The following is a 26,551-nucleotide window of genomic DNA, read 5'->3' on the forward strand; positions in this document are numbered from 1 at the left end:
GTTAGAACGATGCATCAGTTTTATACAGCGCTTTTTTGAACACTCAAAGACACTTTACAGAGCATTATTCATTCACTCCATACCCGGTGGTGGTAAATACTGCTGTAGTCACAGTTGCCCTGGGGCAGACTGACGGAAGCAAGGCTGCCAATCTGCGGCATCGGCCCCTTCGACCACCACCAACACTCACACACACACACCACTTTCATACTAGACAATGAGGGTGAAGTGCCTTGTCTAAGGACACAACAACAGTTTTTTTATGACTGGCGCCCCCTTGTGGAACCTGATTTTCCCAGTGGTCTCCCATCCAAGTACTGACCAGGCCCAGCCCTGCTTAGCTTCTGAGATCTAACGGGATCAGACTTTGACAAGCCGGTAATGGCCACACAGAATGTTGTTACATACCCGGAACTGTGTTTTCTTGCACTCACACATGTTTGAGCAACCTTTTAATATTAATCTGTCTGCTTCTCCAAAGCTCAAAATGCTCTGTTCACCTTGTGATGTCGTATATAGTGGTAACTTTTAAGTTAACAGCTGCCTTTTACTTTTTGTTTAGTAGAGATTGGAAATTCCAGTGAACGTTTATGGAGTTTGTGTTTTCTGTTTGAGAGAGGAACACGTGTGAATGAAACAAAACACAACATTATAATTACAACAATGATAAGAAAATAGTGTAGTATATGAGCCCTTTAATAGCAATTGCAGATCATCATTTATTTGCATATCACCCATGTATTTAATGCCAGGAATATCTTTATCAGCATCTTATAGGCTAAACACGTACTGTAAAACCATTAGAATTTCACATGGACTGTCTTTTGAAGTTGTTCCTATCTGACTTTCCCAGCCAGCAGATCCTAAATAGGCACACACGTAGACGAGCCCAGTGTCTCCCCTTTAAGCCGTCCTCAAAGCGAACATCTTCCAGGTTTTGGGGTTATCTCCACGGCAACGTACACCTCCATGAAAAGACTTTGAACATTTGAACTTACCACAGCCTAAAGATACCGATATCTGCTGACCATAAAACATACACTACACTGCACTTTCCCTTTTTGAAGGTATAGCTTGGGGTTTAAAGGTAGAGATGCTTTTGCTTGTACTTCTAAAGGCTGGGGCTGTATATGATTCGATTTCTTTTAGGTGTGGGTTTGAGATACAGAAACCTGGCATTAAAATAAAAACTCAAAGGTCTTATATTGCACAAAATTGACTCTTGTGAGGGTTAAGTTGAGGTAGAATTTAGTTTCTTCATCAAAAACAGACCCGGAGTTGTGTTTTGTTTCATTCACACATGTTTGAGTAATCGTTTATTACTAGTTTATCTACATCCCCAGAGCTCATGTGCTCTTTTCTAGGGCTACTCGGTTATGGAAAAAGTCATTATCACGATTATTTTGATCAATATTGAAATCACAATTATTCAAACGATTATTTTTTAGTTACACAATGGCATTTATTCAGCATTTCTCTCTCAAAAAATAAACACGTTGTTACTGATAATTGACGCAAAACTTTCAAATTGAAAATAAATATAGACTACAAATATGTATCTATGTCTACGTTCAGACTGCAGCCTGAAGTGACCCAAATCTGATTTTTTTTTTCGCCCCTATGCGACCTGTATCTGATCTTTTAATGACAAAACAGATCCGATTTTTACCTCTGCCAAGGAGGTTATGTTTTTTCCCGGCGTTTGTTTGTTTGTTTGTTTGTTTGTCTGTTAGCAACATAACTCAAAAAGTTATGGACCGATTTTGATGAAATTTTCAGGATTTGTTGGAAATGTGAAAAGGAAGAACTGATTTCATTTTGGGGGTGATCCGGAAGAAATCCTGGATTCTGGATCACTTTGAAATTTTAGTTAACATTGTGGTAAATGGGGCCAAAAATTTTGTTTCTCAATATCTCGGTTAATTATTGACCAAACCCCATGAAATTTGACTCAGGGATGGACAATGGGATCCTCTTTCATATTCCAAAGGCTGATCCGGATCTGATCCAGAGGACTGATTTTATCGCAATTTATATAAAAAATGGGGGTAGTCCTTGGCGGAGGTCTGCGCTCTCTGAGTGCTTTTCTAGTTTTCAAATGCGACCCAGGCCACTTGGATATGTGCTCCTAAAACTGATACATGTGACTTCAGTCTGAACGGTCAGGTCACATTCATCCCACCTACACACTCGCAAATGTACACAAACGTTCTTCTTGTCATATGAAAATTGTGTCTGAACTCCGTGTGAGTGAAGCAGTGAAGCACATAACAATCCCACCACTTTTGGCTGCGACTCCGCACCCACACGTTCCTTTCTCCGGACGTCGCTGCCGCTGCCCCACAAAACGCCATGACTAAAAACCTCGTCCTTCTCCTTCTCAGTCTCCTCCTTAAAACAAACTTATGACAGGAACTTTAAAATCACCAGGTGCTCAGTGCTCACATCTATGTTTAGGTGACTTCCGTAAACACTGAGCACGTTCGCTGTGTGTGACGCCGTTGTGTTCTCCAGTGCTCATGCGAGACACTTTTGGGGTGTTTAAAATTCACACTGGAGATCACATACAAGACACATTTAATTGGAAATGTGAACAACCTCGCAAAAAAACAACAACTAGATTTCAGAATTGAGCATTAAGCCCTGCAGTCTGAACGTAGCCTTAGAGCAGTTTTGTGATGCATTAAACATAAAATGAATAAAATATACTTTGAACATGAAATAAGGCATAGAAAAACATAAATGAATCCAAAAAAAACTATATATCCAGCTGGTCTACAATCTCTGTATTAAAAAATAAAATAAATATACTATATTTATATTAAAAAACATCCCAAAATAATCTAAACAAATGTTAAGCTGTATCGTTTCAAATCGATTATACGAGTTTGGAGATCATTTAACACACAAATCGGAATCACAATCAAAATTTTTATTAGTTGCACAGCCTTAGTTTGTTCCACTTTGTGATGTCATGACACAGTAGTTTTCAAGTTAACAGCCACCTTTTACCTTCTGTTTAGTAGACAGAGGCAATTTCAGGGCTGAAATTATCCAAATGATTCTAAAGATGCAGGATTTGTTTGTTAAACATGTGAAAAAAAACAAAACACAACTGGGAGATATTTTGTGTAAAACTGGATATACAAGATACATCCCATATTTTTCTGTACATTATTATTTTTTATTTATTTAATGTTGCAATGTGTAGACTCAACAATTTTAACTGATATGTAGATCTGATTTTTCTTTTTTTTTTCTTTTTGTCATTTTCTTTTTTTATGTTTAGTGATTCACGCTTAAACATCTGGCTTAGCTTCTCTCTTATCTTTACCTTCTAATCTCAGTTTCAGAAACAAGGCAAAGACGTGGAGAGGGTCAAACAGAGGCTGGCTGAGATCGCCAACTACGTCGACAAGGTAACGAACAGAGCCAGTTTTTTCTTATATGTTACTTGTCTCTGTTTACAAATACTTTTTCTTTCTTTTCAAAAATACAGCTTCCACATTTTCACACGTTGTTTTTGCTCTTTGTGTATTTATTTTTTTTTTGTACATTTTCTTAACTATTTTAAACTCCTGTCTCCGCAGTTCTACCGGGCTCTGAACATCCGCGTGGCTCTTGTCGGGCTGGAGGTTTGGAGCGACGTGGATAAATGCCCCATCACCCAGGACCCGTTCACCACCCTGCACGAGTTTTTAGATTGGAGAAAAGTCAAACTCCTGCCTCTGAAACCGCACGACAACGCACAGCTCATCAGGTATTAAAAAAGACTTGAAGTATCAATCAATCAATCAATCAAACTTTATTTGTATAGCACTTTTCATACATTTGAAATGTAGCACAAAGTGCTTCACATGCAACAGAAAAATTACAATACAATAATTAAAATCAAGAGCAACCCCCCATCCCATTGTTTCATCCATATATACAACCATTTAAACATAAACATAAAAACAAAAACATAAAACTCCTAAAGGTTATCATAAAAATCAAAATGGAGAGCTAAAATCAAATGGAGACAAAGTAAAACAGTAATGATAATTTAATTTAGAATAAATAATATAATAATAATAATAATAATTTAAGTTAAGACAGATAAAAGTTTCAATTAAAAGCTAAATTAAAAAGATATGTTTTGAGTTTACTTTTAAAAATATGAACACTCGCAGCGGACCTCAGATCCTCAGGTCGACTGTTCCACAAACAGGGGCCATAAAAGCTGAATGACGCCTCACCGTGAGTTTTAGTCTGGACTCTTGGGACAGTTAAAAGACGACTACCTGAGGACCTGAGAGTCCGAGAGGCTCATATGATAAAAGCAGATCAGATAAATAAATAGGACTAAGACCATTAAGAGCTTTATAAACTAATAAAAGAACTTTAAAATCTATCCTGAAGCTCACAGGAAGCCAGTGCAGAGACTTCAGTACTGGGGTGATGTGCTCTCGCTTCCTGGTCCTTGTCAGCAGACGTGCTGCAGAGCCTATATTTAACTGATAGCAGTGATGGTCATGTCATTATGAAGTGTGTCTACTGGAAAAAATAAAAATGTTTATACAAATTATCCAGATTTGTCCAAAAAGTCATACTCTTGTTTGCTACTCATGCTTGTCTGGCATATTTAAAAGAGTAGAGTATGTTTACATGACCATACCTGAATCAATCGGATTTGTTTTTTCTATTTCCTTTTTCTATTTCATATGTTTTTCATTTATGTCAATCAATTTCCCAAAATTAAAACTAAGGGTGCTCTCACACTCGGGCTTTAGAACCGTGCCCAAGCAAAACAGACATTATTGAGGTTGTTTAATCCTAAAATTGGACACATTAAGGCTGTGCAATTAACTTCATTTTGATCACGATTTCGATTTGTGTGTCAACCTCCAACTTCATAGAGTCGAATTCAAACGATAAAGCTTAACAAAGTTCATTTTGGGATATTTTTTGTATATTTAGTTAGTTTTTTTTTAAATATAGTGATTGTAGAAGAGCTGGATATGTAGTTTATTTTGGATACATTTATTCATTTTATGATTTATACATCGCAAAACTGCCTGTATTTATTTTCAATTTGGAAGTTTTGCATAAATTATCAATGATTAAGTGTTTTTGTTTTGTTTTTTTTGAGAGAGAGAAATGCTGAATAAATTCATTGTGTAACTAAAAAATAATTGTTTAAATAATCGTGATTTCAGTATTGACCAGAATAATTGTGATAATGATTTTTTTCCATAATCGTTAATATCCGTATTATTGATAAAGCCCAGTCATAAGTACTTTATAACGTCACAGTAATTCTGTAACCGTTATATTGTTTTATTATTTCCTCACAGTCCTGTAGAATTTCCCCTGATATCTTACATTGTTGTGTGTCCCACCTGTGTGTTTCCTCAGTGGGGTGTACTTCCAGGGCACCACCATTGGCATGGCTCCGATCATGAGCATGTGCACAGCCGAGCAGTCCGGGGGCATCGTCATGGTGAGTCTTTCTCCTTATGTAACTGATCTGACAACACTAATGCATGGTGTAGGACAATATGAATGAATACAGATGGGCACAGCTAAATTAAAAGGCTACGTTCCGACTGCAGGGCTTAATGCTCAATTTGGATTTTTTCGTTAAAACTGATTTTTTTTGCGAGGTCATTCACATTTCCAATTAAATGCGACTTGTGTGATCTCCAGTGTGAACTTTAAACGCCCCAAAAGAATCCGTGTATCATTCGTTCATTCGTTTTTCAATATAAAACCAAAAATAAGAAAACGAAAAAACAACAGTTTTCTTCGCTATTTGTCTCCAAAACCAAAATGAAAAAACGGATAACGATTCGTTTTTTCAGTTTTCGATTTTGTGTTTAAATGAAGAATGGAAAAAACGGATAACGGCCGTTTCCCGTTTACGTGACTTCCGTGACTGCGATGCCGAACTTTTGCACCGGGTACGGACTGAACTAGGACTGATCCAGGTCCGAGACCAGACCGGGACCAGAGCGGGACCAGAGCGGGACCAGACCAGGACCAGAGCAGGACTGGGGCGGACTCCAAGCTTTGACTCTGAGCCTCCGCGGGGTCCAAGCCTCAGCTCCAGCTCCTGCCAATCTGGTCTCCGGTCTTGTCTCGGTCTTGTCTCTGTCTCAGGCCCGCTCTGGTCCCGGTCTGGTCCCGGACCCTGGTCCATTTGAACCAAAAGCTCTTAGTTCGGTTCGTTTTCGTTGGTGTGAAAGCGTCAGTTGGATGCTTTGCACCACCTCGGAACCAGCCGCGGTTCTGGAGCAGCCCGTCCGGACCTGTAGTCCACAGAACATTCTCACTTTCCCCGCACGGAACCAGCGCGGAGACGATGACACGGAACCGCTCGGACCGCTGGTCTCGGTCTCAGTTCCGCTCTGATCCCGCTCTGGTCTCGGACCTGGATCAGTCCTGGTTCAGTCCGTACGAGGTGCAAAAGTTCGGCATCGCAGTCACGGAAGTCACGTAAACGGGAAACGGCCGTTATCCGTTTTTTCCATTCTTCATTTAAACACAAAATCGAAAACTGAAAAAACGAATCATTATCCGTTTTTTCATTTTGGTTTTGGAGACAAATAACGAAGAAAACTGTTGTTTTTTCATTTTCTTATTTTTGGTTTTATATTGAAAAACGAATGAACGAATGATACACGGATTCAAAAGTGTCCCGCATGAGCACTGGAGGACACGACGTCGTCACATGAGCGAACGAACATGGACGCAGCATTGAGCACCTGGAGATTTTAAAGTTCCTCTCGTACCAGAGCCAGAACATGAACAACTTACTTGTTTTAAGGAGGAGATTGAGAAGGAGAAGGACGAGGTTTTTGTGAGGCAGTGGCAGCAATGTCCATAGAAAAGAAACGTGCGGGTGCAGAATCGCAGCCAAGAGTGGTGGGATTACGATGTGCTTATGTTTTATATATCGCAAAACTGCTCTAAGGCTACGTTCATACTGCAGGGCTTAATGCTCAATTTGGATTTTTTTGTTAAATCTGAGGTCATTCACATTTCCCATTAAATGCGACTTGAATGTGATCTCCAGTGTGAACTTTAAACGCCCCAAAAGTGTCCTGCATGCACGTTGGAGGACATGATGACGTCAACCGCAGCGAGCGATTCAGTGTTTACGGAAGTTGCCTAAACATCATCGTGACTTTGAGCACCTGGAGATTTTAAAGTTCCTCTCGTACCGGAGCCAGAACATGAACAACTTACTTGTTTTAAGGAGGAGATTGAGAAGGAGAAGGACGAGGTTTTTGGCCGTGGTGTTTTGTGGGGCAGCGGCAGCGACGTCCATAGAAAAGAAACATGCGGGTGCAGAATCGCAGCCAAGAGTGGTGGGATTACGTTGTGCTTCGACGCTTCACTCGCACGGAGTTTAGACACAATTTTCGTATGACTAGAAGAACATTTTGTGTACATTTGTGAGTGTGTAGGTGGGATGAATGTGACCTGGCCGTTCAGACTGAAGTCGTATGTCAAAAGATCAGAAATGTATCGGTTTTAGGAGCACATATCCAAGTGTCCTGGGTCGCATTTGAAAAAATCTGATCTGTGTCATTAAAAGATCAGATACAGGTCACATAGGGGCGAAAAAATCAGATTTGGGTCACTTCAGGCTGTAGTCTGAGTGAAAATACCAGATTCAGCATTTGTGAGTTTACCCTTTGGATATTTCATGGTAAAGTACAATGTGATCAAAAGGGGAAATCTGACCCTTGCGCCAACAATAAAGCGCACATATATACAACATTTCAGAGGCATTTATTTCACCTTTATCACCTACTACCCCACCATGCCCCTGTGACTTATACCACCCTAACCCCCAAGTATAATAAAAATAAAAATAATTATCTGTGATTGGGCATGACTCATGACGCTGTGTTCAGACCAATTTGTCATCCAACCTCCAGCAAAACTTGGTAAAAAGTGGTAAAAAATTAATAAAAATGAATTAAAAATCTGTCTCTCAAGCCTATTCTCCAGCTTCAATTGTAAGTATGCTTTTTTAATCAACTTTCAAACCAGACTGACACATTTCTGATCCTTGTGTTGGAGAAGTCGACAGCCAAATTTCTGTCAGAAAAAAAGCGTGTGGTTTGGAGCAGAGTTTAGACTTGAGGGGAAGAAATTGGACGATTTTATTTGTTTTTAGCACAAATGAATCGAAACATATGATTGTCCAATATGCAAAACATTGGGAGGTTTTGTCATGTTGCCCAAAACCCCAATGGCAATATATTTAAATGGACTGAGTAAACAGAAATCTCAAATACTGCTACTGCTACTGCTACTGCTGCTACTGCTGCTACTACTACTACTACTAATACTAACTACTACTACTACTACTACTACTACTGCTACTGCTACTACTGCTGCTACTACTACTACTACTACTGCTACTACTACTACTACTGCTACTACTGCTACTACTACTACTGCTACTACTACTACTACTACTACTACTACTACTGCTACTACTACTACTACTACTACTACTACTACTACTACTACTACTAACTACTAATACTACTACTACTACTGCTACTGCTACTACTGCTGCTACTACTACTACTACTACTGCTACTACTGCTACTACTACTACTACTACTACTACTGCTACTGCTACTACTACTACTACTGCTACTACTACTACTGCTACGCTACTACTGCTACTACTGCTGCTACTACTACTACTACTACTACTACTACTACTACTACTACTACTACTACTACTACTACTACTGCTACTGCTACTACCACCACTACAGATACTCATACTACTACTACTACTGTTGCTACTACTACTTCTGCTGCTGCTACTATTATTACTGTTACTTTTATTACTACTGCTGCTATTACCACTACTGCAGATACTACCTCTACTACTACTACTACTACTACTACTACTACTACTGCCACTACTACTACTACTACTACTACTACTACTACTACTACTACTACTACTACTACTACTACTCCTACTACTACTGCCACTACTACTACTGCTACTGCTACTACCACTACTACAGATAATATTACTACTAATACTACTGCTACTACTGCTACTACTACTACTCCTGTTACTTTTATTACTACTACTGCTACTACCACTACTGCAGATACTACCTCTAGTACTACTACTACTATTACTACTACCACTACTACTACTACTACTACTTCTACTACTACTACTACTACCACCACCACTACAGGTACTACTATATATACTACTATACTATTGCTGCTACTACTACTGCTGGTGTTGCTACTGCTGCTACTTCTACTACTACTACTACTGCTTCTGTACTACAGTACTACAGATGCTACGCCTACTACTGCTACTACTACTTCCACTGCTGCTGCTGCTACTATTACTGTTACTTTTATTACTACTACTACTATTACCACTACTGCAGATACTACCTCTACTACTACTACTACTACTACTACTACTACTACTACTGCCACTACTACTGCTACTACTGCTACAACTACAACAGCTACTACTATGACTACTACTTCTAATTGCTACCAAGTATTTACTTCTGTTGTATGAAAACTACACACTTTTCCCTGAGTGCAAGCACAGGTCGAACCCACGAAACTCAAAATATGCAACGTTTTATGGTCATGTCAAGTCCTCACCGTGTACACAATATAATTTTATCATCTTTGCCTTGGCCTTACTGTTTATCTGGGGCCCTGTTTTTCCTCCTTTCAAACCTTTATGACCAGTCCCCCTGATTATTCTCTGAAGCCTCCTCCCAGATGGTGAAGCAATGGCCTTATAATCTACTACTGTTTACAGACATCATTCAGTGCAAGTTAAAGGCAAATCACAGCATTTTCGTTTTTACAGAGCACCTTTGAACTCACCACGGACCCTCCCCCCTGGGTCCCATTGTTATTTCTTCTACAAGCAGCTAAATGCTTTCTTTCTCCAAACCATCTGGAGAGTCACTTTACAAGATTTTCAGTGTGCTTAACTGCAGCGACGTGGTTAAATGGCAACGCTAATGGACTGTGTTATCTTAAAAGGTCCATATTACGCTATTTTGATATGTTATAATGATGGTTCCTCATCACAAACAGACCTGGAGTTGTGTTTTGTTCCAGACACATGATGTATGTACAGTCCCTCAGTCGTCCGGGTAGAATCCATGGCAAAAAGAGAAATTAAAATGTGTGAACCGGACAAAAGTTTGTTTCGGTCAGACACTTTTCGCAGTTCATCCAAGCTGCTTCTTCAGTTCTGGTCAAAAGTCTGGTGGACACTGAACTGAACTACACTGAAACTACTCTGGAATGTCGTCTACTCCATTTATTTTGAATACAGTGAGCGCTACATTGGAGAAACAAGAGGATGAACCAACACAGACGAGAGAGCAATAGTGGACCTCAGTCTGCTGTACATCACACAGTACTCACAACACATGGACCCCCACTTTGAGAACTACAAATATACACAGCTAAACTGAACTGTTTTCGGGTTGGATATAAAAATTGTCAAGTATCTATCCATCCATCTATCTATCAACCTTCAAGAAGATTTGATCCAGACCAAGGCCCCGTTTATACGTACATGGGTATTTTTAAAAAGGGAGACATTTCCCTTCGTTTGTACCCGTCTTTTTATACGTAATGGCGAATTTGCCTCTGAAAACCAATCTTTCTAAGAACTCCGGCTAGAGTGGAGATTCTGGAAAACTACAGTTTCACTTTTGCGTCTAAAGTGTGAGTTTTAGGAACTGACGTGCCAAAAGTGATGTTTACCTTTTCCTCTAATGATGATGATGGAGCATTCAGAGCAGCAGTCACATTTTTTCCGGTGCGAACACTTTTCATGTGTTTGTATTTGCACACACAGCTGATGTATCTTATCTATGACCAGAGACGAATGAGGCTCAGAGGTCAGTGATTTTGCCATTTCTTTAACAGATCTGTGGAGAGGCGAGCCCACTCAGTAATGCACGGTTTTTAAGGTATTTTTGAGTAATAATTACAACTGTAATGAAATAAATGCTACAGTTTTGAATCTAATCCAGGTGCCACCCAGAGGTTTGGTGGAGTTATGACAGCGCTCAATGGCGTATTTATGCAGGTTGATGTAAACGAAAACTTTTTTGAAAACGATGCTGTGTGCACAATGTTATTTTGGGAAAATGGAGGGAGGGAAATATTTCTTTCTCAACATACCCGACTGTGTGTAAACGTAGCCTAAGTTACCTTATTTTCCACACCATAAGGCGCGCTCTTAAGCCTCCAACCCCATCAAAAACGACTGTGCGCCCCACAATCCAGAGCGCCCTATACACAAATCCACTCGGGTGTCCCAGTACGACTTCAGTAAACTATAAAGCAGCACCACCCGCAGCGCACGCAAACACACACGGAGCAGACAGCGACCGCGCGGCGAAAAACACCCACAGACACACTCATCACTCCACGCCGACGAGGAACGGAACAGAGGAACGAACTGAAAACGCGAGCGCAATGTGCCACTTCTAGACACGACTGAACAACTGAGTCACTGCGAACACGCCGACAATCCAGCGGTCCCAGACAGCACCCTCCCTACACGCCACAACTGAACAAAGCCCAGAGTCACCGTGAACGCCACAAACAAACAAAACCACTCACCCATCCAACTGTTGTGTTTCCTTTAAAGTCCGGTACGGTTTATTTATGAAAAAAGTTTGAAAATAGACCATTTAATTACAGTGCCCCTTATAATCCAAAGCGCCTAATAGTCCGGAAAATACGGTACACTTTTCAAGGCATTTTTGAGCAATAAAATCCTTGTAATAAAATGCATAATTGCAAGCTCTAAGAGTTTAGTGTCTTACTGTAAGGCAAAACAATAATATCTCTATGGGGACAAACAGCTGGCGTAGAAAAGTTACATAATGTACCTTTAACATTTTCTCACATTTAAAACTCTATTATAAAACACTGTACACATTTTTAGATACCAACTATAGTTTTATCACATTTTAGCAAGGCAGCAGAAAAACTCGGCCTTTCCCAAAACTCCATTGTACTTTATAGTATTTGACTGTACCTTGAAACCATCAGATAATCCTCAATGACGGCTATAATGACCCTCTCTCCTCTCTCACAGTCCTGTCCTGTCAGCTCATTCTCTCCATTCTATCCTCCCAAAGGTCACGCCATCCTCCTTCATACTCTGGACAAAACTTCTATAGAAATATATAGCCTTGGATAGTTTAAAATATGCCCCATTTTTTCTCATTCACTCAATTCTGCTGACTGAAGCTGTACGTGTCAACTTATTAAAGAATCCGTGTATCATTCGTTCATTCGTTTTTCAATATAAAACCAAAAATAAGAAAACGAAAAAACAGTTTTCTTCGTTATTTGTCTCCAAAACCAAAATGAAAAAACGGATAACGATTCGTTTTTTCAGTTTTCGATTTTGTGTTTAAATGAAGAATAGAAAAAACGGATAACCGAACTTTTGCACCACATACGAACTGAACCGGGACTGATCCAGGTCCGAGGCCAGAGCGGGACTGAGACCGGGACCAGACCGGGACCAGGGCGGACTCCGAGCTTTGACTCCGAGCCTCCACGGGGACCGAGCCTCCGCTTCGAGCTCCGGCCCTGCCGTGGGCTCTGAGCCTCCGATCTGGTCCCGGTCTGGTCTTGGTCTTGTCTCGGTCTCGGTCTCAGTCCCGCTCTGGTCCCGGTCTGGTCTTGGACCTGGATCAGTCCAGGTTCAGTCCGTACGCGGTGCAAAAGTTCGGTATCGCAGTCACGGAAGTCACGTAAACGGGAAACGGCCGTTATCCGTTTTTTCCATTCTTCATTTAAACACAAAATCGAAAACTGAAAAAACGAATCGTTATCCGTTTTTTCATTTTGGTTTTGGAGACAAATAACGAAGAAAACTGTTGTTTTTTCGTTTTCTTATTTTTAGTTTTATATTGAAAAATTAATGAACGAAATGATACACGGATTTTAAAGGACCCATATTACTCTGTTTTTTAAAATCAGTGTTATAATGTTGTTTCCTCATCACAAACAGACCTGGAGTTGTGTTTTGGTTCATTCAAACATGTTTAACACACAAACCTGCTTATTTAGGTGTTCGTAAGTATTTTTAAACTCCATACACCTTCACTAGAATCATTTAGATTATTTCAGCCCTGGAATTGCCAATCTCCACTGAACTGAAGGTAAAAGAGACTGGTTAAAGGTGCACTGTGTAACTTTCTAGTTTGGAGGGTTCATCACTATGGAGATGTTGTTGCTTTGCCTGGAATTTTTCACAGCGTGATATTGAACTTATTTCCATAGAGACAAGCCCTAAGCCAATTTACAGGTCCAATATATGGAGAGGTGGGCTGATTAGAGTACCGTATTTTTTGGACTATAAGGCGCACCGGATTATAAAGCGCAATATCAATAATGTTGAATTCTCTTGTCTATTTTCATACAGAAGGCACACCAGATTATAAAGGTTTATTAAGCGAAACAAACGGACGGCACTTGAAATTGATCCCTTAGCCCAGTGGTCCCCAATGGCATGGTTATGTCCTGGCTAAATCCGGTTTTAGTCCTGGTTTTAGCCTTGTTTTAGACTATGTTTTAGACCTGTTTTTAGACCTGGTTTAGACCTGGTTTAGACCTGGTTTTGACCTGGTTTAGTCCTGGTTTAATCCTGGTTTAGTCCTGGTTTAGACCTGGTTTAGTACTGGTTTAGACCTGGTTTAGTCCTGGTTTAGTCCTGGTTTATTCCTGGTTTAGACCTGGTTTAGTCCTGGTTTAGACCTGGTTTATTCCTGGTTTAGACCTGGTTTAGTCCTGGTTTAGACCTGGTTTAGACCTGGTTTAGACCTGGTTTAGTCCTGGTTTAGACATGGTTTAGACCTGGTTTAGTCCTGGTTTAGACCTGGTTTAGTCCTGGTTTAGACCTGGTTTAGACCTGGTTTAGTCCTGGTTTAGACCTGGTTAAATCCTGGTTAAATCCTGGTTTAGACCTGGTTTAGACCTGGTTTAGTCCTGGTTTAGACCTGGTTTAGACCTGGTTAAGTCCTGGTTTAGACCTGGTTTAGTTCTGGTTTAGTGGCTCAGCCTGCGCATCTTATGGGACAGGGGACAATCTGTGCTGTGTGGGGGGGGGGTCAGACGGTCCACGCAGCGTATGGGAGGGGGGTTCACGTTTTTGCAGCCCGGTACCGGTCCCCACCTTAGCCCAGGCATCCATGATCCACTGGAAGATCGTGGCGTAATTCTCTTGGTGTTGCCTCCCTGTCTTGGTGAATGTGTATTATGATTGTGAATGTGGGTGGATAATTTAAGTTTGCTATGAGAAGGACTGAATAATAATGTGTCTGATGCAGCTTTGTGCACATTTGTTTATGTTTTACAGAAACGAAACTTAAAACCACATGTCTCATTTGCATAAATCGTAAGCTCTGAAAAGAACTGCGATTTTGACAGATTTTTGAGCTCCATGTACCAAATCGGTACAAGGTCAGTGAGCACAAACAGAATTAATACATAAGGTGCATTGTCAATTTTTGAGAAAATTAAAGGATTTTATTCTGAAAAATATTGTAGGATACCTATTTTTCAAGGTATTGTTTTAGTGTAAAAACACCCATAGTTAAATAATAAGCAAGTTTAATGCCATACTGTGGTACATTCCAGGTAAAGCAGTCTCCATGGTCACAACCAGGAGCTGGACTCTTCCTAGAAAAGCATTTTGAGCTTTGGAGATGCAGACAGATTAATAATAAATGATTACTCAAACATGTGTGAATGAAAGAAAACACAACTCCAGGTGTGTTTCAGATGAAGTAACAACATTATAACATGACTCGACGCTCACAAGGATCAATGTCGTATAATATAGGACCTTTAATTTATCTTTTTTTTTCCGCTCATTTCTGCAGACTCCAGCTGTACGCGCTCGGGCTTATTAAGGTATGGGAAATATTACTGGAAGAGTGGCAGCAGTTTTTTGTATAAATCTCGGTTGGTTGGCGGTAAGTGCTGACAGTTGGTTTGAATAGGCCCCAGTAGTGTTCTCCATCAGCCCGTGCTTCTGCTGTTGAATAATGTAAGTGACAGTTCTCATGCTATAGGCCAAGCTCTGCAGACAGGAGCAACTCGCCACCTACTGTTTTATTTATCCACGCAAGGATCACACACTTTATATTATGATCTATTATGGAACATACGACTTATTAAAGATGCACTATGTAACTTTTTGGGTGAAGGGTTTGCCATCTGCTAGTCTGGATGAAGTGTCCAGCAGTATGGCATTAAAAAAAACTTGTGAAACTTTGCTGGTAATGAATCCATCGCCTGCTTGTTGTTTCTACGGATATGTCATTTCTCTGCCTGGAATGTTCCACAGTATGGCATTAAACAGCTCTACCTTACAGTCCGAAGTGGTTCATTTCGTCTTCCGATATTTTATGTTATGAGGTTCTTTTTGCAGACCAAGAGTTTGTTTTCATACCTGACAAGTTTCCACTGCTCACTTATTATTTATACAGGTTTTGGCGCTGTCTTACTACCGGTGGAGGCAGGACGACAGCGCCATCTGCAGTCCGACTTCCTCAGGACAGTGAAGACAGTGTCAGTGGAAAGAGTACGGGCTTGGTAACATTATCGTACATCAGGGGCATATCAACAAACCAGTGAAACAGTACAGTCACAGTACAGAAAACAATCACTCGTCCACCCAAAAGGCAACATAGAACCGGAGTATAAATGTAATGTCATATACCAAATACCCTACATGTCCTGCAATAAAACAAACATCAGGAGAAAGGGAAAGGAGGGCGATCGGTCCAGGAAAAAAGGAACAGAATGCAAGAAGGAAACGGAGAAGGCGAAACACGAGCACCAAAACACAAAGCAGAACAGGAACAACTCAAATCGGCCAATTCTAAGCACTATAACAAAGAGAAACACATTATGGACTGGGATGGAGCAAACATCATTGAGACAGAGGAAAACAAACACCGTCGCTGGATTAAAGAGGCAATCGAAATACGGAAACGTGCCCACGGGATGATAAACCGGGACAAGGGGGATTTTTTACTCTCACACACCTGGGATACTGTCCTAAGGAAGTCGGACTGCAGGTGGAGCTGTCGTGTTGCCTCCACCGGTAGGAAGACAGCGCCAAAAACCTGTTTAAATCAGCTGACCGGACACGTCACAGCAACATCACGTGACCACTCTGAAGAAGACCGCAGTGAGCAGTAGAAACGTCATGAAAACAAACTCTTGGTCTGAAAAAAGAACCTAATAACACAGCTTTACCTTACATTTATTCAATTACAAGTGGTTTTATAGCTCAAAAATAACTAGAAAAACTGAAATTCTGGCTGTGAGCGGGGTCGCCTCTGCACAGATCTGACCTGTAACTTAACCTGTCACTTGTAACTGTAAGTCTTTGTGGCGATGTTAATGCTTCTTGGAATATGCCACAGTATGGCTGAGCTCAGTTTTTAGCGTCATATCATGGGATTTTAACCAAGTACAAAGAGCAGCATGTGCAGTTCAAAGAGGACAAGTCAGGGGCTGTTGGATTGTGTGACAAGAACTGTTTGTTTTTCCCGTATCCATGGAAACTGTGCCAGAGGCTAGCGAAGGAGTTTGCTATGGACATTTGACATGAGACAGGCTTTTTACACCATATGTGGCAGCAAATGTGGCAGACCTTCCGGAGAAAACACCCTAACACCTTCCAGGGGAAATCCTTAATAATACTAAATAAGTGAAGTTAGATCAGGTTAGATCTGTGGAGAAGCGAGCCCAATCATGATCAGAATACACATTTATAAATGTATTGACAGGCAACAAAGCACTTGCAAGTAAATGACAGCTAGGCAGACAGATGGACAGATAGACGGATAGATGGATAGATAGAGAAAAAAAGGGGAAATTCCGGTGTCCAGGCAGTTCATTCAGATAAGTTTTATGACAGACTGTCGAACATTACTGGTAGATAGAGACATGCATATCCAACAAAAATTATGACTGTGTGCTGGGTCCAAAGACAAAAATAGTACAAAAAAGGAAAGAGTTCCGCTCTTCAGTTCTTTGAAGCTTCCTTTTTTTTTTTTTTCAATGACACTTGGGCTGGCGTCACATTGTGGTGGCATTGAAATAAAAATTTGGAAGCTTCTTCTAATACTGTGGAACATTCCAGGATAGCCTGAGTAATTGAATTATGTGTAAGTGCCCGCAAGTACACTTAAGTACAAAGTACACACAAAGTTTTGTGTGTGTTTTTGCCTTGAAGTAGATGGTTGAGAATAAATTGAGATTATTAATTTGACTTTACCAAAAAAATAAATTAATAAATAGAAATTTGGGTATGTTGCAAATTTGCAACAACAAGAAACAAGTTCTTGACAAAGGTTCCTAGGAAGGATATGCATATGCACTAACCGGCATTGAGGGAATGCAGCCACTACCTCGGCTTGTATCTTGATCCAAATTTGTGACAGTTGGCATTAAGGGGTTAAAGGTGCACTGTGTAACTTTTGTGGTGTAGGGTTCAATATCTGATGCTTTCAACAAATATACCTTGTATTTATCCAAGTACAGGTATTTTTATTTCTCAAAAAGTGGCATAAAAACGTACATTATTACTATGAGCAGGTCCACTTCTGTAACTTGGCCTGGTGATGTGGCCTGCTTGTCTCCATGGAGATAGTTAAATTACATGCTATACTGTGCACCTTTAAAGCCATAAATCAGGCTCAGTCACTTTTATATTTTTAGTTTTGGATGTGCCTTCATCAACAGAATGTACTGAACATTTGTCGACTATAATCTGCAGTAGCTTCATGTATGACTGGCTCTCTTGCATGTTCTCATATCTCCTCTGGGCACTCCACTCCCCCTTCAATCTAAAACATGCACAACTGCAGATCTCCCCCTGACCGAGCCCAGTGTCTGATCTGGAAAAGGTCCCCGGGCGCTACACTGTGGATACGCACGGCTCTGACAGGTCCACACCATCAGAAACTCTGTATTTCCTTATCTTCATACTGTACTTGTTAGGTAAAGTTAACGGACTATGGAGCTTTATCTAGTGGGGAGTCAGTCATCGAAATGTGTTATTGCTTTGCCTGGAATGTTCCACAGCATGACATTAAACTTATATATGTGGTGTTTATTTGATTCCAGGTGTTTTAATGCTCAAAAAAAACCAAAAACTGAAACCATGAAAAGCATGAAATCTTACTGTGTTGCCTCCTCACAGAACCGACCTGTATCTTGACCTAGCGACATGGAGATATACCGTATTTTTCAGACTATAAGGTGCACCGGATTATAAGGCGCAATATCAATAATGTTGAATTCTCTCGTCTATTTTCATACATAAGTTTCACCGGATTATAAGGCGCATTAAGCGAAACAAACAGACGACACTTGAGACTGATCCTTAGTCCAGGCGTCCACGATCCATTGGCAGATCGTGGCGTAATTCACCCGGCGTTGTCTCCCTGTCTTGGTGAATGTGGATTATGAATGTGAATGTGGGTGGATAATTTCAGTTTGTTTTTTTATTTCCTACGAGGACGACTCAAATATATATTTAGTAATAATGTGTTTAATACAGCTTTGCGCACATTTGTTTACGTTTTACAGAAATGAAACTTAAAACCACATGACTAATTTGCATAAACTATAAGCGCTGAAAAAAAACAGCTTGCTACTTGTGGGCTGATGCAGTTCAGCTTCTGTCGGACTAAAGGACACGACTCAGTGGTGGTCAATAAGCACAACCAGAATTACCGTATTTTCCGCACTATTAGGCGCTCTGGATTATAAGACGCACTGTCATTAAATGGTCTATTTCCAAACTTTTTTCACAAATAAACCGCACCGGACTTTAAATGAAACACAACAGTTTGATGGGTCAGTGGGACTTTGTTTGTTTGTTCGTTCACGGTGACTCTGGGCTTTGTTCAGTTGTGGCGTGTAGGGAGGGTGCTGTCTGGGATCGCTGGATTGTCGGCGTGTTCGCAGTGACTCAGTTGTTCCGTTGTGTCTAGAAGTGGCACATTGCGCTCGCTTTTTCGGTTCGTTCCTCCGTTCCGTTCCTCGTCGGCGTGGAGTGATGAGTGTCGCTGTGTGTGTTTGCGTGCGCTGCGGGTGGTGCGGCTTTGTAGTTTACTGAAGTCTGACACCTGAGTGGATTCGTGTATAGGGCGCTCTGGATTGCAGGGCACGCAGTCGTTTTTGATGGGGTTAGAGACTTAAGAGCGCGTCTAATAGCCTGGAAAATATGGTAATACATAAGGTGCACCGGATTATAAGAAGCACTGTTGATTTTTGAGAAAATGAAAGGATTTTAAGGACGTTTAATACTATACTTTGGAACTTAGGCAGCGAAACATCCGCCAGAAATGTTGTGTGGCTTTAATGTGGCATAAACAGCCAGATAAAGGCAAATAGTTCCATTATCTAGTGAGCATAATGTTACGCTATTTTTTGATCTATGATATAATGCTGTTTCCTCATCACAAACACACTCCATACACCTTCACGAGAGTCATTTGGATCATTTTAGCCCTGGAATTGCCAATCTCTACTGCACTAAACATAAAAGGTAGCTGAAAAAACGACCGCGTTATGACATCACAAGGTGGAACTCAGCATTTTGAGGTTTGGAGATGTAGACAGACTAATAATAAAGGATTACTCAAACATGTGAATGGAACAAAACACAACTCCAGGTCTGTTTGTGATAAGGTTTAAATAGTCAGTACATTTTGGATGTCATTTTTTAACTCCCCGCTTCTGTATTTTTGTACGTTTTTCTTCGACACTGAACCCGAAAACCTGCCATATGCACTTTAAGATAATAATCGTGACTGCCCTAGTCATCACATTCATATCTCATTTATGTCTTTAACACATTTACGGCTTTCCTTCATTTCATTTCCTGTGAATTTAAGCCCACCTTCGCATTTCACCATATGGCCTCCCTGTGTGTCATATGGCCCTTCTCCTTATGCTAATGTTGCATGTTTATTACCAGGCTGTCTTCGCATGATCTCTCTTAATCCCTCTGTATAACCAATCTGTCAACTCAATGCCTTTTTCCCCATAGTCTTACCCTAAGCGCGTTCACATCTGGACCTGTCTCCTCTCTCATTTCTCCGCCGGGTTCAAGGCGCAGTCCGATAAACGAAAATTCAGTTAAAGGTTAAAATGTTAAAGGTCCCGTGTTATGCAAAATTGACTCTTGGCAGCTTTAAGCCGTGTTCAAATGTTGTGTTTTATGTCGCATGTTTCTATTCGAGACAGGAGCTCAGAGTAAATAAGCAGGGTTTGTGTGATAAAGGCACCTGCACTGCTAATTTCTCTGATCTGGCCAAGATTTTAAACTTATATCAGGTTATTCATCTTGTTTTCTGATTTATTATCGTCTTACTAGTCCTGAGATGCTTAATTCTAATCTAGAGGTAGTTTATTTTAGGATAATGTGTTGAGTAAAATAATTTTGCTGCATGGTAGGGCTGAACGATCTATCTTTTTTTGGACGAAAAATCGCGATCTCAGACAACACGATTTTTTATAAGGACAACAGAATATAATATTAAAAAATACAATAATCAGCATAAAACAAAAGACAAAAACATAAAGCAACATCCACAAAAAAAATCATTCCCCCCGACCACACACACTAACACAAATTTTGCTAAATTAAACAAAATTAAAATGGTAGTGCAGCATAAACACACCGCTGTGCCTCCTTACACTGACACATTGCAGCTAAATCATAACTGAAATTCCTTTTTTCTCTTTTTTTCTTCTTTTCCCCCTCCCCCCTCCCATTTTTAAATAAAAAAAAAAAGTCCCTATACTTAAACTAATTTTATTTTCACCATCATCATTTCATTTCATCATTTTTTTTGTAATTTATTACAAACTCAAATCATAATTTTAAAGGCTTTTTTTTTCTTCTTCCCCATTTTAACTAATATTAGACAATACGATCTTGGGAGAGTCAAAGCCGTGTTTTTTTGCAGTGATCCTAAAGCCCAATTTCAAGGTCAAAGTTTAGTTCTGCGTCGACTTAGCGCACACTGCCGCCGTCGCCTTGTCGCCGTCGTTTATGATTTATGGATCTGCGTCGAGGTCTATGCGCCGTGAAGTAATTCATCACCACAACGCGAGGAGGCGAGGATTTAAACCTGGTGTTTGTGTAAAGGTTTAACATGAACCATCTCCAACGCGATAGAAGCACAGAACAGACTCACCATCATCAGCACATCCTCTGTCACAGGAAGAACACTCATATTCCACTGAGTCGTGTCCTTTAGTTCGACAGGACACAAAGAGAGAGCTGTTTTTTTGGGGGGGGGTTCAGCTCTTATAGTTTAGGCAAATGAGCCATGTGGTTTTAAGTTTAATTTCTGTAAAACGTAAAAAAAAAATGTGTGCAAACGGTCCAATGTCAAATCATCAGTGCAGGACTCTGGTATGATGTAAGTTTCTGTAATTTTTGCAAAATGTTCATGTGCACTGAAGCTTGATTTGAAAAAAAAAAAAAAAGTAATGGGTGAAATTGAAATCACAATATCTGCCAGAAAAATCACAATTCATTTTTTTCTTAAAATCATTCAGCCCAACTGCATGGTCAGATAATTTCACTACTTTTAAGTCATTTTCTGATATATTTAAGTGTTTATATCTAAAATTTTGGACAAGCTTTTTTGCAGTGTGCTTTTCATGCTTGGAATGTTCCACAGTATGACTTTAAACAGCTCCACCTTGTATTTATTAAGTTACACTCAATTTTACAGCTCAAAAATACCTAGAAAACAGGCATTCTGACTGTGAGCGGGGTCGCCTCTCCGCAGATCTGACCTGTAACTTGGTCTGGTTTGGTTTCCATGAAGATAGAAAGGTGTAATGCCATATTGTGAAACATTGATAGACCCTCCACCAGAAAAGTTACTACACAATGCACTGTTAAACACATGTGAAAGAAACAAAACAAAACTCCAGGTGTGTTTGTCATGAGGAAACAGAGTTATAACATAGATCAGAAAATAACGTAATATGGACCCTTTAATTACACTCACGTGCCTCCTTCAGGGCCCGTCAGAAACAAGTTGGACTGATTTACGTTTCATAATTTCTCAGAGCCCTCGGAGAATGTCGTCAGTGATAGAAATGTCTGGTTTTAATTACTTTGCTAGTGAGGTGTAACTAAGCAAATCCCAAGGAATTCATTTGTTTTCGAAATAAACAAATCGGCTGAAGCAATATAATTATACAAATGTGAATTTTAATTAGTTACATTGTCAGTAATATTGCCAAGAAACAGTCGAATATGTTTTCTTGTTTCTTTAAATTTAAGTTGCATAGTGTAAAGTTGTTTTTAATTCCCTTTATTTAATGTAATGTAATATTCCTACTTTACATAATCAATGGTGAAAGTTGTAGATGTAACAATATCCAAATCTCTCGGTACAATATTATCATGATATGCGTCTCATGGTACGATATTTATTGCAATATTTTGGAGTGGCAAATATAATTGGACACTTTCTGCTTTTAAAATCCCTTGACAAGATTTTGGTGTGAATTATTTCCATCATAATCCCAAGAATTCAAGTAAAAAACATATTTCTTCATGTTGTTTGCGCTGAAATGAATCATGGGATATGTAGTTTCTGATGTTTATAAGCTGTTGCTACTATAAAACCATGCATTTAAGCAAAGAAACTTGTGATTCGATATTATTGTGAGACTTTTGACGATACGATATCACGATATTTTGGTTATTGTTACTTCCCTACTTTACACTGCACAGTGTTATATTGTTTTTTAGTCTTTTAAAGGTTGTAATTTGTTTGCCTCTAACGGTAAATAAACATCTATGGACAGATCTATGGAGTGGCGCCCTGTTTTCAATAAGGATTCATGTTTTTTAAGGTATTTTTAATCATTCAAAACACCTGTAATTGAATATATGTATGTAAAGTAGTAGTAGTAGTAGTTTAATATCAGAGTGTGGAACATTTCAAGCCAAGCTCTTGATAGTGTTGGAATTATCTTGATTTTGATTTAATGTTTGCCATGTTCCTGTTGTTCTTGGACTGAGAATTGCCACACTGGAATTTCCCCATTGTGAGATAAAGCTGGCATATACAGTAAAGGATATCATTTTAATGTATTATCACATTTATACAGTGACTTAGTGGTTAGAGGAACACCCTCAAATCCAGTGGTTGGCGGTTTGATCCCAGCTCCAACCAGTGCATATTGTTGTTTTGTCCTTGTGCATAAAACTTCACCCATGAATCTGGTGTGAGTGAGTTAATGGGTCTGGCTCTCCTCGCAGCATTAGGATTCATTCGCTCGATGTAGGCGGGTACTTTTTTTACTTAACCAATCTCTGCTATTTGGTCGTGACGTATGTAATGCGCCAAATCCCGTAGGAAGAAGGGCAATAACGTCTTTCCCCTTGATAAAATTCACCAAACATTCTCTTTGTTCCGGCTTTAAATCCTCGATCTCTGGAGTCGTTGCCAACACAGACAGTCTGTCTTCGTCTACATCCATCTCGACCGCTTTGTTTACTGTTGTGTTGTTCCACAAAAGGGACCAAGACAGACGCTTGAGTTTGACGTCATGGCTTCACAGCTCTTCTCTGATTGGCCGGTGTGCGGTCTACAACTTCTGGTGTTCTTGCAAACCGTCTAGTGTATTCCGATTCCTGACCTAGTCGCTGGAGAGAAAAGAAATTGAGCAGTAGGCTGGCGCCAGCTTGACTAGGCTGTTGATACTTCACTGTGAAATCACGTTGGGGTTGTAATTCTTGGATGTCTACGGAGGAATGTTCAGCAGTTATCATGGTGACACAATGAAAAGATTAGCAAACACAGCCAAAAAAGTTTGTAGATAGTCTGAGAAAACAGCAACAAAAAAAAGGTGAGGGTGCCCAACTGAAAAACTGTTGTAGTTCTAACTAAATGTGTTCCTTATGGTCAGGTTGTGTTAAAACAAAACTCAGATTAAAGTCTAGTAACTGGAGTAAAATAGCTTCCAAACAGAGCAGAGCTTACATTTAGCACCACACCCCCAGGGAATGTCGATTAAATCAGCTGCAAGTTTCAATATAAGTCTAACATTTATGATTAAAATTCCTTATATTATCTTTTCCCTCAGGACCACTCTGATAACCCCCTGGGAGCCGCAGTGACTTTGGCTCATGAGCTCGGACACAACTTTGGGATGAACCACGACACCCCGGAGCGAGGCTGTGGCTGCAGGGTGACCGCGGACAGAGGCGGGTGCATCATGACGCCCTCTACTGGGTAAGACAAGAAATACACACCATGTTATAGCTGATGTTGTATTAAATCTAAATCTTAAGCGTCATTCACACATAGATCTTGGTAAATTGCTGGGTAAAAAATGCTAGAAAACCCAGTGAAGACTGCCATTCACACAAGTACCAGTCTGCTCTTTTCACACGTCACCTGGACATTGCCTCTCTGCTCTTTCATAAATCGAATGAGAATAGAACGTAACCAGGTAATGTAACCAGGAAACTAAGCATGTAACCAGATAGTTTTACACATAGAACAGCCGGTTTCAGTTCGTAGAAACCGTCTGACCTCGCAGTGTTAGAATTTGTTTGCTCGACAGTAGGGGGGTACTTTTTTCATTTAACTAATCGCTGATATTTGGTTGTGTTGTCTGTAATGCACCACTAACAGGGCTAACTGGTATATTAAGCTTTTCCCAAATCCCGTAGGAAGAAGGGCAATAACGTCTTTCCCCTTGATAAAATTCACCAAACATTCTCTTTGTTCCGGCTTTAAATCCTCGATCTTGGGAATCGTTGACAACACTGAATGTTTGGCTCTTCGCTGATTGGCTGGTGCCCGAACTCGCACTTCCGGGGTTTTTGCAAACCGTCTAGTGTATTCTGATTCCTGACCTAGTCGCTGGAGAGAAATTAAATTGAGCGGAGGCACTAGGTGGCAGCAGCCTGGCTACACTGGCGCATGGGCCTAAAAAAATAGTTCACTTCCGCATTTACTTACTTATATATGTGCAAGCTTATATATGTGCTAATATGGGCAAGCTCCTCCCACCTGTGTGACATAAGTAATGTGCACGGTGTGGAGCGTTTGGACCAATCAGAGTGAGAGCTGCTAGAGCGGAGTGAGTGCGGGCTCAGAGCGGGGCTAGGCGAAGTCTTACAAAGCCAAATTTTAGGTGCTTTGAGGATTTAAAAAATTGTAAGTTTATGTTGTGAAAACAGAAAAGAATGCTACAACACTTGACATTTGTGAAGTTGTGGATGCCTGGTCAGTCGAACATGTGCAGTTTGAATTCCCAAAAAATTGTGTTGTGCTTCTATGGGAGGATTCTTTCTGGGCCCAAGCACTCAGGAGCTGCAGTACCTGGAGCGGCCACTAGTTGGTCTTGAGTCAGGACGGAGGGGGAATGCCTTATTCAGTTTTTATTAGGGTGACCAAATGACCAGACATGCCTGTTTTTTGCGTCCTGTCCTGGGCGTCCGTTTTTGTTTTATTTTTATTTTTTTAAGTGATGGAAATGTCCAGGCTTTCATGATCTTTCATTGGGACTATTAAATTGAGCGTCTCTCGTTGCTCTCTGTAACTCAGAAGGAGCGAGCAGACACAAACAGTCGGTCAGTCTGCAACATGCCGAAGCACAAAAGTGCATTTAACAAGAAATTGCACCGTTCGGGACAAGTGGGAGTTCATATGCAAACTAAACCAGGTGAGAGTAGCTCAATGTCGAGGCCCCATCTCCGGTGTAAGGTGTTCGGGTTTTCACAAACGGAAATATGGTCACCCTCGTTTTTATTATAGCTCCAAGGTGTAACTACAAAACTAAGCTTGTAATCAAGGAAACCAAACTCATAACCAAGGAAACTGAGCAGTGCTACTGGGAATTTTTTGGCTTTGTTCACACATAATCCTCGCCTCAATATCCCTGATAAGTTACTGTGGAAATTGCCCGATCGAAATGCAGGGAAATCAGTTCTGGCATCTTTATCTTTGACCCTGTTCATGATCAGGCTGCATGTGTGAATGAGACTTTAGTGTGTCACCTTAGGAAGTATTTGGCTTTCAAAATTTGATTAAACCAGGCTTAAACCAGGATTTGTTAAAATACTGAAGAGAAGAATACATTGAAAACGTATTTAGTTAATTGAGAATAGAAAATACTTGCAATAAAATGTACTATAAACATTCTAATACTTTTTAATTTTATATATTTTTTTATTAAGGACAACAGAATATAACATTTAGAAAATAAAACAACAATCAACATTTAACAATTACAGCAGGGGTGTCAAACTCATTTTGTTCCGGGGGCCATATCCAACCTACTTTGATCCCAAAGGGGCCGGATCAGAAAACTCATGTCATATAAACCCCAAAAATAACAATAAGTTCAAATATTTGTGCAGAGAAATGCAAATCTATTACAGAAATCTTTTTTAATTGATGAACTCTTTCTTATTATA

At 40.1% G+C, this 26,551-nt stretch overlaps 1 protein-coding gene across 1 annotated transcript in view; it reads left to right on the plus strand.

Annotated features, from left to right (window-relative positions):
* Positions 1-26,551, plus strand: part of LOC110163799 (disintegrin and metalloproteinase domain-containing protein 12-like) — a 333,462-nt gene that overhangs the window by 196,177 nt on the left and 110,734 nt on the right. The window contains exons 8-11 of the mRNA XM_055149921.1: positions 3,348-3,419; positions 3,591-3,760; positions 5,398-5,482; positions 24,208-24,356. Of these exons, the coding sequence (XP_055005896.1) occupies positions 3,348-3,419; positions 3,591-3,760; positions 5,398-5,482; positions 24,208-24,356 (476 nt within the window). The remainder of the gene's footprint in view (positions 1-3,347; positions 3,420-3,590; positions 3,761-5,397; positions 5,483-24,207; positions 24,357-26,551) is intronic.

This window comes from Boleophthalmus pectinirostris, unplaced genomic scaffold, assembly GCF_026225935.1.
Source record: "Boleophthalmus pectinirostris isolate CB_2022bp ecotype Guang Dong unplaced genomic scaffold, ASM2622593v1 HiC_scaffold_14, whole genome shotgun sequence".
NCBI classification, from domain to species: domain Eukaryota; kingdom Metazoa; phylum Chordata; class Actinopteri; order Gobiiformes; family Gobiidae; genus Boleophthalmus; species Boleophthalmus pectinirostris.